We start from the raw sequence: 19,220 nt of genomic DNA, 5'->3' as shown, positions 1-19,220 counted from the left end.
GAGGTTGAGAGGTGATCTGATAGAAGTCGTCAAGATTATGGTAGGCATGCACAGAGTGGACAGTCAGAAGTTTTTTGCAGGCTGAAAGAGTAATTACTAAAGGGCAGAGGTTTAAGGTGCGAGGGGCAAGGTTTAAAGGAGATGTACAAGGCAGATTTTTTACACAGAGGGTGGTGGGTGCCAACTCGTTGCTGGGGGAGGTGGTGGAAGCAGATGCATTAGTGATTTTTAAGGGGCATCTTGACAAATACATGAATAGGATGGGAACAGAGGGATATGGTCCCCGGAAGGGTAGGGGGCTTTAGTTAAGTCAGGCAGCATGGTCGGTGCAGGCTTGGAGGGTCTAACGGCATATTCCTGCGCTGTAATTTTCTTCTTTGTGATTGTCAATCCTTTGTTACAAATGTGATTTTAAAAAACGGAGTGTTTGATGATGGAAGACAAGGACTAAAAAGGACGATATTACCTTGCATGCTCTGATTTTCTAAAATGCGTGTAGAGCTCTAGTAATATGAAACAAAAAGAGCTTGAAAAATGAAACCATCTGTGAATGTTGGAGGTTTTTTTCTTTTTTTTAAATCATAGTCACAGCCTTAGGTGATGTCATTGGTGGGAGGAAAAAGAAAACTGTGCCGGTTAGGTGACAAGTTTTTAGCTTTGTTTTGGCTGCAGTGTTAGGAGCAAAGCCGAAAGAAGTCTCTTCCTGTTTTGCTTCGAAAGTTTTACCAGTTAGCTGAAAGTGCAGCTTATTACATCCTGCAGTAAGGTTTTCTCCATTTGCTGAAAGCACAGCTTCTTGCCGTCCTGCAGGAAAGGATCTGTGTTTTTGGTATTTTGGGGAGCTGATGACTACAAGCTGCTCTGAGTTTTCAAGATCATTTGTAAGCAGCATTTAACCCAGGGAACTGGGTTCCAGTGTCATGTTAGCTTTAGTCTATGCAATGATAAATCTGTTTAAAGGGTTTTGTCTAAGGATTTTAATTTTAATCGGAACACATCGGAAAGCCAGGCCAGTGAGCCTCATATCAAACTAGGCTTGTACTCGTTAGAGTTTAGAAGAATGAGGGGAGATCTCATTGAGACGTATAAGATGATGAATGGGATGGATAGGATAGAGGTGGAGAGACTCTTCCCGCTCAAAAAAGACAGTAGGACTAGGGGGCACAGCCTCAAGATAAAGGGGAGGCGGTTTAGAACGGAGTTGAGGAGGAACTTCTTCACTCAAAGGGTGGTGAATCTCTGGAATTCTCTGCCCGTTGAAGTGGTGGAGGCTGCCTCGCTAAATATTTTTAAGAAGTGGGTTGATGGGTTCTTGATAAGAGAGGGGATTAAGGGTTATGGGGAGAGGGCGGGAAAGTGGAACTGAGCCACAACAGATCAGCCATGATCTTATTGAATGGCGGGGCAGGCTCGAAGGGCTAGATGGCCTACTCCTGCTCCGATTTCTTATGTTCTTATATCTGTGGTGGGTAAATTGTTGGAAGGTATTTTGAGAGATAGGATCGACAGGCGTTTAGAGACACATGGACTGATAGTCAGCATGGCTTTGTGAGTGGAAAATCATGTCTCAAAAATTTGATTGAGTTTTTTGAAGGGGTAACCAAGAAGGTAGATGAGGGCAGTGCAGTTGACATTGCATACATGGACTTTAGCAAGGCCTTTGACAAGGTACCGCATGGTAGGTTGTTAAAATTAAATCTCACAAAATCCAGGGTGAGGTATCTAAATGGATACAGAATTGACTTCTTGACAGAAGCCAGAGGGTGGTTGTAGAGAGTTGTTTTTCAAACTGGAGGCCTGTGACCAGTGGTGTGCCTCAGGGATCAGAGTTGGGTCCACTGTTATTTGTCATTTATATTAATGATTTGGATGAGAATATAGGGGGCATGGTTAGTAAGTTTGCAGATAACACCAAGATTGGTGGCATAGTGGACAGTGAAGAAAGTTATCTCCAATTGTAATGGGATCTTGATCAATTGGGCCAGTGGGCTGACAAATGGCAGATGGAGTTTAATTTAGATAAATGCGAGGTGGTGTATTTTGGTAGATTGAACCAGGGCAGGACTACTCAGTTAATGGTAGGGCACTGGGGAGAGTTACAGCACAAAATAATCTGGAGGTACATATTCATAGCTCCTTGAAAGTGGAGTCATAGGTGGACAGAGTGGTGAAGTAGGCATTCGGCAAGCTTGGTTTCATCGGTAAGAACACTGAATACAGGAGTTGGGACATCTTGTTAAAGTTGTTCACGACATTGGTAAGACCACACTTAGAATACTGTGTGCAATTCTGGTCACCTTATTATAGAACATAGAACACTACAGCACAAACAGGCCCTTCGGCCCACAAGTTGCACCGATCATATCTAGACCTACCAAGCCATAAAACTATCTGTAACTTCCAATGCCATTAGAACATAGAACATTACAGCGCAGAACAGGCCCTTTGGCCCATGATGTTGCACCGACCAGTTAAAAAACAATGACCCTCTAACCTAAACCAATCCCTTTTCATCCATAAACCTATCCACAGATCTCTTAAATGCCCCCAAACTAGGCGCATTTACAACTGCAGCAGGCAGGGCATTCCAATCCCTCACCACCCTCTGGGTAAAGAACCTACCCCTGACATCCGTCCTATAACTACCTCCCCTTAATTTAAAGCCATGCCCCCTCGTGCTAGCTTTCTCCATCCGAGGAAAAAGGCTATCACTATCCACCCTATCTAAACCTCTAATCATCTTACACGTTTCAATAAGATCCCCTCTTAGCCGCCTTCTTTCTAGCGAAAACAACCCCAAATCCCTCAGTCTCTCCTCATAGGACCTCCCCTCCATACCAGGCAACATCCTGGTAAACCTCCTCTGCACCCTCTCCAAAGCCTCCACATCCTTCCTGTAATGTGGGGACCAGAACTGCACACAATACTCCAAGTGCGGCCGCACCAGAGTCTTGTACAGTTGCAACATGACACTGCGACTCCTAAATTCAATCCCCCTACCAATAAACGCCAAGACACCGTATGCCTTCTTAACAACCTTATCTACTTGATTCCCAACTTTCAGGGATCTATGTACACATACACGTGGATCCCTCTGTTCATCCACACTATTCAGAGTCCTCCTGTTAGCCCTACACTCGACACATCTGTTATTCCTACCAAAGTGAATTACCTCACACTTCTCCGCATTAAACTCCATCCGCCACCTCTCGGCCCAGCTCTGCAACCTGTCTAAGTCTCCCTGAAAACTATGACACCCTTCCTCACAATCTACCACACCTCCGACTTTGGTGTCATCAGCAAATTTACTAATCCACCCAACTATACCCTCATCCAGATCATTTATAAAAATTACATACAGCAGTGGCCCCAAAACAGATCCCTGAGGCACACCACTCGTAACTGAACTCCATGACGAATATTTACCATCAACCACCACCCTCTGTTTCCTATCTGCTAGCCAATTCCTGATCCAATTTCCTAGATTACCCTCAATCCCATACATCTGCATTTTGTGCAGAAGCCTACCATGGTGAACCTTATCAAACGCCTTACTAAAATCCATATATACCACGTCAACTGCCTTCCCCCCATCTACCTCTTTGGTCACTTTCTCAAAAAACTCAATAAGGTTAGTAAGGCACGACCCACCCGCTACAAAACCATGCTGACTATCTCCAATCAATTCATTACTCTCCAAATAACTCTACATCCTATCCCTAATAATTTTTTCTAAAACCTTGCCCACAACAGAAGTAAGACTCACCGGTCTATAATTCCCGGGGAAGTCTCTGTTCCCCTTCTTAAACAATGGGACAACTTTCACTATCCTCCAATCTTCTGGCACTATACCTGAGACCAACGACGACCTGAAGATCAGAGCCAGAGGCTCTGCAATCACCTCTCTTGCCTCCCAGAGAATCCTAGGGTAACTCCCGTCCGGACCAGGAGACTTATCTATTTTCAAACCCTCAAGAATATCCAGCACATCCCCCTTATCAACTGCAATACTGTCTAGTTTACACCCCTGCAACCCAGTGTTCTCCTCAGCTACATTCATGTCCCCCTGCGTGAACACCGAAGAGAAATATCGGTTCAATGCCTCTCCAATCTCTTCCGGTTCCACACACAACTTCCCTCTGCTGTCTGTAACTGGCCCTAATCTTGCCCTAACCAACCTTCTGTTCTTGACATACCTATAGAACGCCTTAGGATTCTCCTTAATCCTATCAGCCAAAGTCTTCTCATGTCCTCTTTTAGCCCTTCTTAACTCACTCTTCAACTCCCTCCTAGCCAATCTAAAGCTTTCTAGTGCACTACCTGAGCCCTCAAGTCTCATCCGAACATAAGCCTCCTTTTTCTTTCTAACCAACGAAACAACTTTTTTAGTGCACCACGGTTCCCTAGCTCTACCAATTCCTCCTTGCCTGACAGGGACATACCTATCAAGGACTCGCAGTAGCTGCTCCTTGAAAAAACTCCACATTTCGGACGTTCCCAGTCCCTGTAGTTTCCTAGTCCAACCTATGCTTCCTAATTCTCTCCTAATAGCCTCATAATTACCCTTCCCCCAGCTAAAACTACTGACCCGAGGTTCATGCCTATCCCTTTCCATCACTAAGGTGAACGTAACCGAATTGTGGTCACTATCACCAAAATGCACACCAACTTCCAAGTCCAGCACCTGGTCTGGCTCATTTCCCAGCACCAAATCCAATATAGCCTCACCTCTAGTTGGCCTATCAACATACTGAGTCAAAAAAACCTTCCTGCACGCTTTGTACAAAAACTGACCCCTCTAACGAGCTAGAGCTATAGCAATTCCAATCAATATTAGTAAAGTTAAAGTCCCCCATAACAATTACCCTATTACTTTCATTCCTAACCAGGATCGTCTCCGCAATCCTTTCCTCAACCTCTCTAGAACTTTTAGGAGGTCTATAAAAGACTCCCAACAGGGTGACCTCTCCTCTCCTATTTCTAATTTCCGCCCATACTACCTCAACAGACAAGTCCTCATCAAACTTCCTCTCTGACACTGTGATACAGTCCTTGACTAATACTGCTACCCCTCCCCCCCTCTACCTCCTTCTCTACTCCGACTAAAGCATTTGAACCCCGGAACCTGCAACAACCATTCCTGACCCTGCTCTATCCACGTCTCTGAAATTAGATCCCATATACTCATCCAGAAGTCTTTTAAAAGACCCCAGCGAGTTTGTGTCTACCACCACCGACGGCAGCCGATTCCACTCACTCACCACCCTCTGAGTGAAAAACTCACCCCTAACATCTCCTCTGTACTTGCTTCCCAGCACCTTAAACCTGTGTCCCCTCGTACCGACCATTTCAGCCCTGGGAAATAGCCTCCGAGAATCCACCCTATCTATTCCTCTCAGCATTTTATAAACCTCTATCAGGTCGCCTCTCAACCTTCGTCTCTCCAGGGAGAAGGGTGGTAGGGTGGTGAATCTCTGGAATTCTCTGCCTGTTGAAGTGGTGGAGGCTGCCTCGCTAAATATTTTTAAGAAGCGGGTTGATGGGTTCTTGATAAGAGAGGGGATTAAGGGTTATGGGGAGAGGGCGGGAAAGTGGAACTGAGCCACAACAGATCAGCCATGATCTTATTGAATGGCGGGGCAGGCTTGAAGGGCTAGATGGCCTACTCCTGCTCCTATTTCTTATTTCTTATTTCTTATGAGAAGAGACCAAGCTCCCTCAATCTATCTTCATAAGGCATGCCTCCCAATCCAGGCAACATCCTTGTAAATCTCCTCTGCACCCTCTCAATAGCTTCCACATCCTTCCTGTAGTGAGGCGACCAGAACTGCACACAGTACTCCAAGTGGGGTCTGACAAGGATCCTATAAAGAAAGGATATTATTAAATGAGAAAGAGTGCAGAAAAGATTTACTAGAACGCTACTGGGACTTGATGGATTGAGGTTTAAGGAGAGGCTGAATAGACTGGGACTACTTCTTCTGGAGCATAGGAGGCTGAGGGGTGATCTTACAGAGGTCTATAAAATAATGAGGGGCACAGATCTGCTAGATAGTCAGTATCTTTTCCCAAAGGTAGGGGAGTCTAAAGCAAAAGGGCATAGGTTTAAGGTGAGAGGGGAGAGATACAAAAGCGTCCAGAGGGGCAGTCTTTTCACACAGAGGATGGTGAGTGTCTGGAATAAGCTGCCTGTGATAGTAGTAGCAGTGGGTACAATTATAGAACATAGAACATAGAACATAGAACATTACAGCGCAGAACAGGCCCTTCGGCCCACGATGTTGCGCCGACCAGTTACAAAAACAATGACCCACTAGCCTATACCAATCCCTTTTCGTCCATAAACCTATCCAGAGATCTCTTAAACGCCCCCAAACTAGACGCATCTACAACTGCAGCAGGCAGGGCATTCCAATCCCTCACCACCCGCTGGGTAAAGAACCTACCCCTGACATCCGTCCTGTAGCTACCCCCCCTTAATTTAAAGTCATGCCCCCTCGTGCTAGCTTTCTCCATCCGAGGAAAAAGGCTATCACTATCCACCCTATCTAAACCCCTAATCATCTTATATGTTTCAATAAGATCCCCTCTTAGCCGCCTTCTTCCCAACGAAAACAACCCTAGATCCCTCAGTCTCTCCTCATAGGACCTCCCCACCATACCAGGCAACATCCTAGTAAACCTCCTCTGCACCCTCTCCAACGCCTCCACATCCTTCTTGTAATGCGGGGACCAGAACTGCACACAGTACTCCAAGTGCGGCCGCACTAGAGTAGTGTACAGTTGCAACATTACACTGCGACTCCTAAATTCAATCCCCCTACCAATAAACGCCAAGACACCGTACGCCTTCTTGACAACCTTATCTACTTGATTCCCAACTTTCAGGGATCTATGTACACACACACCTAGATCCCTCTGTTCATCCACACTATTCAAAGTCCTCCCGTTAGCCCTATACTCGACACATCTGTTGCTCCTACCAAAGTGAATTACCTCACACTTCTCCGCATTAAATTCCATCCGCCACCTCTCGGCCCAGCTCTGCAACCTATCTAAGTCTCCCTGCAGACTATGACACCCTTCCTCACAATCTACCACACCTCCAACTTTGGTGTCATCAGCAAATTTACTAATCCACCCAACTATACCCTCATCCAGATCATTAATAAAAATTACAAACAACAGTGGCCCCAAAACAGATCCCTGAGGCACACCACTCGTAACTCGTAATTATGTCTTTTAAAAAGCATTTAGATAGTTACATGGGCACGATGGGTATAGAGGGATATGGGCCAAATGCGGGCAATTGGGATTAGATTAGGGGTCTTTTAAAAAAAAGAGCAGCACAGACAAGTTGGACCGAAGGGCCTGTTTCCATGCTGTAAATATCTATGACTCTATGACATTAGAGATATTTATTCAGAGTTATACATTATAGTGGTTGTTGTGTTTCTTGTTTGCAATTGATAAAAGTTCTGGCTAATTATCTGACTATACATTTTAACTAAACTCATCAATAAACGTTCTTTGATAAAAGTTCCCTAGTGGGTCACTTGAATTATACCTGAAGTGAAATGTCTCAAGTTTATCCTAGCCAAATTCAAATGCAAAACTAATGATTCAGGTGGGCTCCATAAACACTTTGGAGTTTCTAACCTGAACCATAACAATAGCATCCAGACTTGGAATTACATGACCATTCACTGAATAAAATTGATGGAGCTCTCTTTCGAACAACACTATGGTAATGCCTACACCACTTGAATTGCATCAGTTAATTTTTTAAAAATAAATTAATAGTAATTTTGAAGTGAAGAGAATTGGTGAAAATAACGAGAAAGGTTTACGAGCATTTGGAGATGTTTGACATGATCAGAAATAGTCAGCATGGTTTTGTCAAGGGCAGGTCATGCCTTTCGAGCCCAGTTGAGTTCTTCGAAAATGTGACTGAACACATTGACGAAGGAAGTGCAGTGGACGTGGTGTACATGGACTTCAGCAAGGCGTTTGATAAGGTCCCCCATGCAAGACTTCTTGAGAAGGTGAGAGGGCATGGGATCTAAGGGCCTTTGGCCTTGTGGATCCAGAACTGGCTTGCCTGCAGAAGGCAGAGAGTGGTTGTGGATGGGTCTTTTTCGGCATGGAGGTCAGTCACCAGTGGGGTGCCCCAGGGATCTGTTCTAGGACCCTTGCTGTTTGTCATTTTCATAAATGACCTAGATGAGGAAGTGGAGGGATGGGTAAGTAAGTTCGCTGATGACACGAAGGTCGGTGGTGTTGTGGATGGTCTGGAAGGATGTCAAAAGTTGCAGCAGGACATAAATAGGATGCAGGACTGGGCGGAGAAGTGGCAGATGGACTTCAACATGGATAAATGGGTAGTCGTCCATTTTGGCAGAACTAATGGGATGAACGAGTACACTATCAAGGGCAGGAGTCTTAGTAGTGTTGAAGAGCAGAAGGATCTTGGGGTCCGGGTCCACAGGACTCTTAAATCGGCCTCGCAGGTGGAGGATGTGGTCAAGAAGGCGTATGGTGTACTGGCCTTCATTAATCGAGGGATTGAGTTTAGGAATCGGGAGGTAATGCTGCAACTTTATAAGACCCTTGTCAGGCCTCATTTGGAGTACTGTACGCAGTTCTGGTCGCCTCACTATAGGAAGGACGTAGAAGCTATTGAAAGGGTACAGAGGAGATTTACAAGGATGTTGCCTGGACTGGGAGGCATGCCTTATGAAGTTAGGTTGAGGGAGCTGGGACTCTTTTCCCTGGAGAGACGAAGGTTGAGAGGCGACCTGATAGAAGTTTATAAAATGTTGAGAGGAATAGATAGGGTGGATTCTCAGAGGCTATTTCCCCGGGTTGAAATGGTCGCTACGAGAGGACACAGATTTAAGGTGCGGGGAGGCAAGTACAGAAGTGATGTTAGGGGTAAGTTTTTCACTCAGAGGGTGGTGAGTGAATGGAATCGGCTGCCGTCAGTGGTGGTGGAGGCGAACTCGCTGGGGTCTTCTAAAAGACTTCTGGATGAGTATATGGGGTTTAATGGGATTGGGGGTTATAGATAGGTCTATGGATTGGTAGGTGTTGATGTGATCGGCGCAACTCGTGGGCCGAAGGGCCTGTTTGTGCTGTAGTGTTCTATGTTCTATGATCTAAATAAAAGTGCAAATTGTTAATTCTTTTATTTTCTGATGGAGGTTGAGCATTGCTGGCTAAGCCAGGTGTTGTTACCCATCCCTAACTGCCCTCGAGAAGTTGATGGTGAGTCACTTTCTCAAATACAACTAAATAGCTTGTTGTACCATTTCAGAGGGAAGTTAAGAGCCAACAACATTGGAGACACATGTGGGCTAGAGCCAGTAAAGGCAGCAAATAATAAAAGCAAAAATATTGTGGATATGCTAACTCTGAAATAAAAACAGAAAATACTGGATAAACTCAGCAAACTTGGCAGCCTTTGTGGAGAAAGAAAGCGAGTGAATTTTTCAAATCTGTACCACTCTTAGAATCAGAAACTTCGAAACTAGAAGCAGGAGGAGGCCATTCAGCCCTTCAGGCCCGCTCCATCATTCATCTTGAACACGGCTGATCATCCAATTCAATATCCTGATCCCTGCTTCCCCCCATATCCCCCAGTCCTTTAGCCCCAAGAGTGAAATCTAATTTTTCCCTGAAATCAGACAATGTTTTGGCCTCAACTACTTTCTGTGGGAGTGAATTCCACACATTCCCCACCCTCTGGGTGAAGGAATCTCTCCTCACCTCAGTTCTAAAAGGTTTACCCCTTATCCTCAAACTCTGACCCCTAGTTCTGGACTCCCCCACCATCAGGAACATTCTTTCTGAATCTACCCTTTCTGACCCTGTTAGAATTTTATAAGTTTCTATCAGATCCTCTCTCACTCTCCTGAACTCCAGTGAATATAATCCTAACCGATTTAGCCTCTCCTCATGTGACAGGCCTGCCATCCCAGGCATCAGAACGGGATTGCAGGACAGCAGATATCCCTCCCTAAAGGATATTAGTGAATCTAATGGGTTTTTATGACAAGACGAGAGCATTATGATCACTTTTACTGATTACCGTCTTTTTCTAGCACATTTCTTAATGGAATTCAAATTCTCAATCTTCATATGGGATTCAAACACATTTGGTGGGTGATTTGTCCAGTAATAAAACAACCATAGCTTCCATCACATTATCTATAAGTCATTCCAAACCCACCTACTATCTCTGTCCCAGAGCAGCATGCGAATGTGATTCAAAATTGATGCATGGCCCAATTTCACCTCAATCCCAGAACGACAGTCCTCATCAATCGGGTGTCGGGAGAAGCCATGATCCAAATCGTAATTCTGAGTGTCGCCATCAAGCAGAGCTGCTTTCAGCTCACCCCCAATAACCTGCGCACCGTATTTCATTGCTGCAATGTTCTCGTCAGGGACTGTGGAAACAAAATTGAGTGGATTATCAGAACCACTGGTCCAGCGTTCGATTCAGCAAACTGAAAACAAAGAGGGGGGAGAGGGGAGGGCAGGCGGGCACAAGACGAGGGGGTAGGGAGGGAGGGGGCGGGCAAGGGACGAGGGGGGAGGGAGGTAGGGGGCGGGCACGGGACGAGGGGGGGAGGGAGGGAGGGAGGGGGCGGGCACGGGACGAGGGGGGGAGGGAGGGAGGGAGGGGGCGGGCACGGGACGAGAGGGAGAGGGAGGAAGCGGTCACGGGACGAGAGGGAGAGGGAGGAAGGGAGGGGGCGGGCACGGGATGAGGGGGCAGGGAGGGAGAGGGCGGGCACGGGGGTTGGGGGGAGGGAGAGGGCGGGCACGGGGGTTGGGGGGAGGGAGAGGGCGGGCACGGGGGTTGGGGGGAGGGCGGGCGGGCACGGGGAGCGGGGGAGGGCGGGCGGGCACGGGGAGCGGGGGAGGGCGGGCGGGCACGGGGAGCGGGGGAGGGCGGGCGGGCACGGGGAGCGGGGGAGGGCGGGCGGGCACGGGGAGCGGGGGAGGGAGGGCACGGGGAGCGGGGGAGGGAGGGCACGGGGAGCGGGGGAGGGAGGGCACGGGGAGCGGGGGAGGGAGGGCACGGGGAGCGGGGGAGGGAGGGCACGGGGAGCGGGGGAGGGAGGGCACGGGGAGCGGGGGAGGGAGGGCACGGGGAGCGGGGGAGGGAGGGCACGGGGAGCGGGGGAGGGAGGGCGGGCACGGGGAGCGGGGGGAGGAGGGCGGGCACGGGGGTTGGGGGGAGGGAGGGCGGGCACGGGGGTTGGGGGGAGGGAGGGCGGGCACGGGGGTTGGGGGGAGGGAGGGCGGGCACGGGGGTTGGGGGGAGGGAGGGCGGGCACGGGGGTTGGGGGAGGGAGGGCGGGCACGGGGGTTGGGGGGAGGGGAGGGCGGGCACGGGGGTTGGGGGGAGGGAGGGCGGGCACGGGGTTGGGGGGAGGGAGGGCGGGCACGGGGGTTGGGGGGAGGGGAGGGCGGGCACGGGGGTTGGGGGGAGGGAGGGCGGGCACGGGGGTTGGGGGGAGGGAGGGCGGGCACGGGGGTTGGGGGAGGGAGGGCGGGCACGGGGGTTGGGGGGAGGGAGGGCGGGCACGGGGGTTGGGGGGAGGGAGGGCGGGCACGGGGGTTGGGGGGAGGGAGGGCGGGCACGGGGGTTGGGGGAGGGCGGGCGGGCACGGGGGATGGGGGGAGGGCGGGCGGGCACGGGGGATGGGGGGAGGGCGGGCGGGTACGGGGGATGGGGGGGGAGGGCGGGCGGGTACGGGGGATGGGGGGGGAGGGCGGGCGGGTACGGGGGATGGGGGGGGAGGGCGGGCGGGCACGGGGGATGGGGGGAGGGCGGGCGGGCACGGGGGATGGGGGGAGGGCGGGCGGGCACGGGGGATGGGGGAGGGCGGGCGGGCACGGGGGATGGGGGGAGGGCGGGCGGGCACGGGGGATGGGGGGAGGGCAGGCGGGCACGGGGATGGCGGGAGGGCGGGCGGGCACGGGGGTGGCGGGAGGGCGGGCGGGCACGGGGATGGGGGGAGGGCGGGCGGGCACGGGGGATGGGGGGAGGGCGGGCGGGCACGGGGGATGGGGGGAGGGCGGGCGGGCACGGGGATGGAGGGAGGGCGGGCGGGCACGGGGATGGGGGGAGGGCGGGCGGGCACGGGGGATGGGGGGAGGGCGGGCGGGCACGGGGGATGGGGGGAGGGCGGGCGGGCACGGGGGATGGGGGGAGGGCGGGCGGGCACGGGGGATGGGGGGAGGGCGGGCGGGCACGGGGGATGGGGGGAGGGGGGGCGGGCACGGGGGATGGGGGGAGGGCGGGCGGGCACGGGGGATGGGGGGAGGGCGGGCGGGCACGGGGGATGGGGGGAGGGGGGAGGGCGGGCGGGCACGGGGGATGGGGGGAGGGGGGGAGGGCGGGCGGGCACGGGGGATGGGAGGGGGGAGGGCGGGCGGGCACGGGGGATGGGGGGAGGGCGGGCGGGCACGGGGGATGGGGGGAGGGCGGGCGGGCACGGGGGATGGGGGGAGGGCGGGCGGGCACGGGGGATGGGGGAGGGCGGGCACAGGGGATGGGGGGCGGGCGGGCACGGGGGATGGGGGGAGGGAGGGCGGGCGGGCACGGGGGGGGAGGGAGGGCGGGCGGGCACGGGGGGTGGGGAGGGAGGGCGGGCGGCACAGGGGGGTGGGGGGGAGGGCGGGCGGGCACGGGGGGTGGGGGGGGAGGGCGGGCGGGCACGGGAGGGCGGGCGGGCACGGGGGGTGGGGGGAGGGCTGGCGGGCACGGGGGGGTGGGGGGAGGGCGGGCGGGCACGGGGGGGGTGGGGGGAGGGCGGGCGGGCACGGGGGGGGGGGGGGAGGGCGGGCGGGCACGGGGGGTGGGGGGGAGGGCGGGCGGGCACGGGGGGTGGGGGGGAGGGCGGGCGGGCACGGGGGGGTGGGGGGGGAGGGCGGGCGGGCCGGGGGCGGGGGGGGGAGGGCGGGCGGGCACGGGGGGGTGGGGGGGAGGGCGGGCGGGCACGGGGGGGTGGGGGGGAGGGCGGGCGGGCACGGGGGGGTGGGGGGGGAGGGCGGGCGGGCACGGGGGGGTGGGGGGGAGGGGCGGGCGGGCACGGGGGGGTGGGGGGGAAGGCGGGCGGGCACGGGGGGGTGGGGGGGAGGGCGGGCGGGCACGGGGGGGTGGGGGGAGGGCGGGCGGGCACGGGGGGGTGGGGGGAGGGTGGGCGGGCACGGGGGGGTGGGGGGAGTGGGGGGAGGGGAGGTCCTCTGGTGGTTAACTTGGAAGAACATAGAAAATAACAGCGCAGTACAGGCCCTTCGGCCCTCGATGTTGTGCCGACCAGTGGAACCAATCTAATGACCCTCCAACCTAAACTGTTCCATTGTTATCCATATGGAGAAGGAGGCAGAAGTGGGGGAGGGGTAGCATTATTAGTCAAGGATTGTATCACGGTGTCAGAGAGGAAGTTCGATGAGGACTTGTGTGTTGAGGTAGTATGGGCTGAGATTAGAAATAGGAGAGGAGAGGTCACCCTGTTGGGAGTCTTTTATAGACCTCCTAAAAGTTCTAGAGAGGTTGAGGAAAGGATTGCGGAGACGATCCTGGATAGGAGTGAAAGTAACAGGGTAATTGTTATGGGGGACTTTAACTTTACTAATATCGATTGGAATAGCGATAGCTCTAGCTCGTTAGAGGGGTCAGTTTTTGTGCAAAGCGTGCAGGAAGGTTTTTTGACTCAGTATGTTGATAGGCCAACTAGAGGTGAGGCTATATTGGATTTGGTGCTGGGAAATGAGCCAGACCAGGTGTTAAACTTGGAAGTTGGTGTGCATTTTGGTGATAGTGACCACAATTCGGTTACGTTCACCTTAGTGATGGAAAGGGATAGGCACGAACCTCGGGTCAGTAGTTTTAGCTGGGGGAAGGGTAATTATGAGGCTATTAGGAGAGAATTAGGAAGCATAGGTTGGACTAGGAGACTACAGGTTCTCGGAACGTCCGAAATGTGGAGTTTTTTCAAGGAGCAGCTACTGCGAGTCCTTGATATGTATGTCCCTGTCAGGCAAGGAGGAATTGGTAGAGCTAGGGAACCGTGGTGCAGTAAGAAAGTTGGTTCGCTGGTTAAAAAGAAAAAGGAGGCTTATGTCCGGATGAGACCTGAGGGCTCAGGTAGTGCACTAGAAAGCTTTAGATTGGCTGGGAGGGAGTTAAAGAGTGAGTTAAGAAGGGCTAAAAGAGGACATGAGAAGACTGTGGCTGATAGGATTAAGGAGAATCCTAAGGCGTTCTATAGATATGTTAAGAACAGAAGGTTGGTTAGGGCAAGATTGGGGCCAGTTCGAGACAGCAGTGGGAATTTGTGTGTGGAGCCGGAAGAGATTGGAGAGGCAGTGAACCAATATTTCTCTTTGGTATTCACGCAGGGAGATGTAAATGTAGTTGTGGAGAACACTGGGTTACAGGGTTGTAAACTGGACAGTATTGCAGTTGATAAGGAGGATGTGCTAGATATTCTTGAGGGTTTGAAAATAGATAAGTCCCCTGGGTCGGACGGGATTCACCCTAGGATTCTCTGGGAGGCAAGAGAGGCGATTGCAGAGCCTCTGGCTCTGATCTTCAGGTCGTCGTTGGTCACAGGTATAGTGCCAGAGGATTGGAGGATGGCGAATGTTGTCCCATTGTTTAAGAAGGGGAACAGAGGCTTCCCCGGGAATTATAGACCGGTGAGTCTTCCTTCTGTTGTGGGTAAGATTTTAGAAAAAATTATTAGGGATAGGATTTATCGTTATTTGGAGAGTAATGAATTGATTGGAGATAGTCAGCATGGTTTTGTGGAGGATAGGTCGTGCCTTACTAACCTTATTGAGTTTTTTGAGACAGTGACCAAAGAGGTGGATGGGGGTAAGGCAGTTGACGTGGTGTATATGAACTTTAGTAAGGCGTTTGATAAGGTTCACCATGGAAGGCTTCTGCAGAAAATGCAGATGTATGGGGTTGAGGGTGATTTAGGTAATTGGATCAGGAATTGGCTGGCGGATAGGAGACAGAGGGTGGTGGTTGATGGTAAGTATTCGTCATGGAGTTCAGTTACGAGTGGTGTGCCTTAGGGATCTGTTTTGGGGCCACTGCTCTTTGTAATTTTTATAAATGATCTGGATGAGGGTATAGTTGGGTGGATTAGTAAATTTGCTGATGTCACCAAAGTCGGAGGTGTGGTAAGATAGTGAGGAAGGGTGTCTTAGTTTACAGGGGGACTTGGACAAGTTGCAGAGCTGGGCTGAGAGGCGGCGGATGGAGTTTAATGTGGAAAAGTGTGAGGTAATTCACTTTGGCAGGAATAACAGATGTGTGGAGTATCGGGCTAACGGTAGGACTCTGAATAGTGTGGATGAACAGAGGGATCTAGGTGTATGTGTACATAGATCCCTGAAAGTTGGGAATCAAGCAGATAGGGTTGTTAGGAAGGCATACGGTGTCTTGGCGTTTATTGGTAGGGGGATTGAATTTAGGAGCCGCAGCGTCATGTTGCAACTGTACAAGACTCTGGTGCGGCCGCACTTGGAGTATTGTGTGCAGTTCTGGTCCCCACATTATAGGAAGGATGTGGAGGCTTTGGAGAGGGTGCAGAGGAGGTTTACCAGGATGTTGCCTGGTATGGAGGGGAGGTCCTATGAGGAGAGACTGAGGGATTTGAGGTTGTTTTCGTTAGAAAGAAGGCGGCTAAGAGGGGACCTTATTGAAACATATAAGATGATTAGAGGTTTAGATAGGGTGGACAGTGATAGCCTTTTTCCTCGGATGGAGAAAGCTAGCACGAGGGGGCATAGCTTTAAATTAAGGGGTGGTAGTTATAGGACGGATGTCAGGGGTAGGTTCTTTACCCAGAGGGTGAACATAAGAACATAAGAACATAAGAAATAGGAGCAGGAGTAGGCCATCTAGCCCTTCGAGCCTGCCCCGCCATTCAATAAGATCATGGCTGATCTGTTGTGGCTCAGTTCCACTTTCCCGCCCTCTCCCCATAACCCTTAATCCCCTCTCTTATCAAGAACCCATCAACCCGCTTCTTAAAAATATTTAGCGAGGCAGCCTCCACCACTTCAACGGGCAGAGAATTCCAGAGATTCACCACCCTTTGAGTGAAGAAGTTCCTCCTCAACTCCGTTCTAAACCGCCTCCCCTTTATCTTGAGGCTGTGCCCCCTAGTCCTACTGTCTTTTTTGAGCGGGAAGAGTCTCTCCACCTCTATCCTATCCATCCCATTCATCATCTTATACGTCTCAATGAGATCTCCCCTCATTCTTCTAAACTCTAACGAGTACAAGCCTAGTTTATTCAGCCTCTCCTCATAGCTCAATCCCCTCAACTCCGGTATCAGCCTAGTAAACCTCCTCTGCACTCCCTCCAGGGCCAAAATATCCTTGCGCAGGTGCGGCGCCCAAAACTGCACACAGTACTCCAGCTGCGGCCTCACCAATGCCCTATACAGGGTGGTGAGGGATTGGAATGCCCTGCCTGCTGCAGTTGTAGATGTGCCTAGTTTGGGGGCGTTTACGAGATCCGTGGATAGGTTTATGGATGGAAAGGGTTTGGTTTAGGTTAGAGGGTCATTGCTTTTTAACTGGTCGGTGCAACATCGTGGGCCGAAGGGCCTGTTCTGCGCTGTAATGTTCTATGTTCTATATGCCTGTCCACTAACCATTTGAACGCCCTTAAAGTTGGCGAGTCCACTACTGCTGCAGGCAGGGCATTTCACAACCTTACCATCCTCTCAGTAAAGAACCAACCTCTGACATCCGTCCTATAATTAACACCCCTTAATTTAAAGCTATGTCCCCTCATGTTAGTCATCACCATCCGAGGAAAAAGGCTCTCACTGTCCACCCTATCCAACCCTCTGATCATCTTGTATGCCTCAATTAGGTCACCTTTCAACCTTCTTCTTTCTAACCAAAACAACCTCAAGTCACTCACCCTTTCCTCATAAGACCTTCCCACCATGCCAGGCAACATCCTGGTAAATCTCCTCTGCACCCTTTCCAATGCCTGCACATCTTTCTCATAATGCGGCGACCAGAACTGTATGCAATACTCCAAGTGCGGCTGCAGCAGAGTTTTGTGCAGTTGCAACATGATCTCACGGCTCCGAAATTCAATCCCTCTACCAATAAAAGCTAACACACCGTACGCGTTCTTAACAATCTCAGAGGCTATTTCCCTGGGTTGAAATGGTCACTACGAGAGGACACAGATCTAAGGTGCGGGGAGGCAAGTACAGAAGTGATGTTAGGGGAAGTTTTTCACTCAGAGGGTGGTGAGTGAATGGAATTGGCTGCCGTCAGTGGCGGTGGAGGCGAACTCGCTGGGGTCTTTTCAAAGACTTCTGGATGAGTATATGGGATTTAATGGGATTGGGGGTTATAGATAGGTCTATGGATTGGTAGGTATTGATGTGATCGGCGCAACTTGTGGGCCGAAGGGCCTGTTTGTGCTGTAGTGTTCTATGTTCTATGTAATCTTATCAACCTTGGTGCCAACTTTCAGGGATCTATGCACATGTACACCCACATATCTCTCTGTTCGTCGACACGACCAAGAGTCCTTCCATTAGCCCTATATTCTGTACTCCTGTTACTCTTACCAAAGTGAATCACCTCACACTTTCCCACATTAAACTCCATTTGCCACCTCTCAGCCCAGCTCTGCAGCTTATCTATGTCCCTCTGCAAACTGTAACATCCATCCTTACTGTCTGCAACTCCTCCAACTTTGGTGTTGTCAGCAAATTTACTAACCCCTCATCTAGGTCATTTATAAAAATGACAAACAGTAGTGGCCCCAAAACAGATCCTTGAGGTACACCACTTGTAACTGAACTCCAGGTTGAATATTTCCCATCAAACACCACCCTCTGTCTTCTATCAGCTAGCCAATTCCTGATCCAAACTGCTAAGTCACCATCAATCCCATGCATCTGCATTTTCTGCAGTAGCCTACCATGGGGAACCTTATCAAATGCATTGCTGTGCAGCACGTCAACTGCCTTACCCTTAACCACTTCTTTGGTCACCTTTTCAAAAAACTCAATAAGGTTTGTGAGGCACGACCTACCCTTCACAAAACCGTGTTGACTATCCCTAATCAATTTATTTCCCTCTAGATGATTATAAATCCTATCCCTTATAATTCTTTCCAAAACTTTGCCCACAACAGAAATAAGGCTCACCGGTCGATAATTCCCAGGATGGTCTCTACTCCCCTTCTTGAACAAGGGGACAACATTTGCTATCCTCCGGTCTTCCGGCACTTTCCCTGTAGCCAATGACGACATGAAGATCAAAGCCAAAGGCTCTGCAATCTCCTCCCTAGCCTCCCAGAGAATCCTAGGGTAAATCCCATCCGGCCCAGGGGACTTATCTATTTTCATACTCTCAAGAATTGCTAACACCTCGTCCTTATGTACCTCAATCCCATCTAGTCTAAAAGGCTGTATCTCAGTATTCTCCTCGACTACATTGACTTTTTCCTGCGTGAATACTGACGAAAAATACTCATCCAGTGCCTCTCCTATCTCTTCAGGCTCCACGCACAACTTCCCATACAGTACAGAACATAGGGCTAATGGAAGGACTCTTAGTAGTGTTGACGAACAGAGAGATCTCGGGGTACATGTGCATAGCTCCCTGAAAGTTGGCACCCAGGTTGATAAGGTTGTTAAGAAGGTGTATCGTGTGTTAGCTTTTATTGGTAGAGGGACTGAATTTCGGAGCCGTGAGGTCATGTTGCAACTGTACAAAACTCTGGTGCAGCCGCACTTGGAGTATTGCATACAGTTCTGGTCGCCGCATTATAAGAAAGATGTAGAGGCATTGGAAAGGGTGCAGAGGACGTTTACTGGGATGTTGCCTGGTATGGTGGGAAGGTCTTATGAGGAAAGGCTGAGGGACTTGAGGTTATTTTCATTGGAGAGAAGAAGGTTACGAGGTGACCTGATTGAGGCATACAAGATGATCAAAGGATTGGATAGGGTGGACAGAGAGAGCCTTTTACCTCGGATGGTGATGGCTAACACAAGGGGACATAGCTTTAAATTAAGGGCTGGTAATTATAGGATGGATGTCAGAGGTAGGTTCTTTACTCAGAGGGTAGTAAAGTCGTGGAATGCCCTGCCTGCAGCAGTTGTGGACTCGCCAACTTTAAGGGCGTTCAAATGGTCAGTGGA

The 19,220-nt window shown here is 51.2% G+C and overlaps 1 protein-coding gene across 1 annotated transcript in view; it reads right to left on the bottom strand.

Annotated features, from left to right (window-relative positions):
- The window catches only part of btbd9 (BTB (POZ) domain containing 9), a 226,368-nt gene that overhangs the window by 150,669 nt on the left and 56,479 nt on the right, over window positions 1-19,220 (bottom strand). The window contains exon 5 of the mRNA XM_080182504.1: window positions 10,232-10,451. Coding sequence (XP_080038630.1) covers window positions 10,232-10,451 — 220 coding nt within the window. The remainder of the gene's footprint in view (window positions 1-10,231; window positions 10,452-19,220) is intronic.

This window comes from Carcharhinus amblyrhynchos, unplaced genomic scaffold, assembly GCF_965287045.1.
Source record: "Carcharhinus amblyrhynchos unplaced genomic scaffold, sCarAmb.v2.hapA scaffold_58, whole genome shotgun sequence".
In the NCBI taxonomy this organism is placed as follows: domain Eukaryota; kingdom Metazoa; phylum Chordata; class Chondrichthyes; order Carcharhiniformes; family Carcharhinidae; genus Carcharhinus; species Carcharhinus amblyrhynchos.
This window is presented reverse-complemented; position numbering and strand designations above follow the sequence as displayed.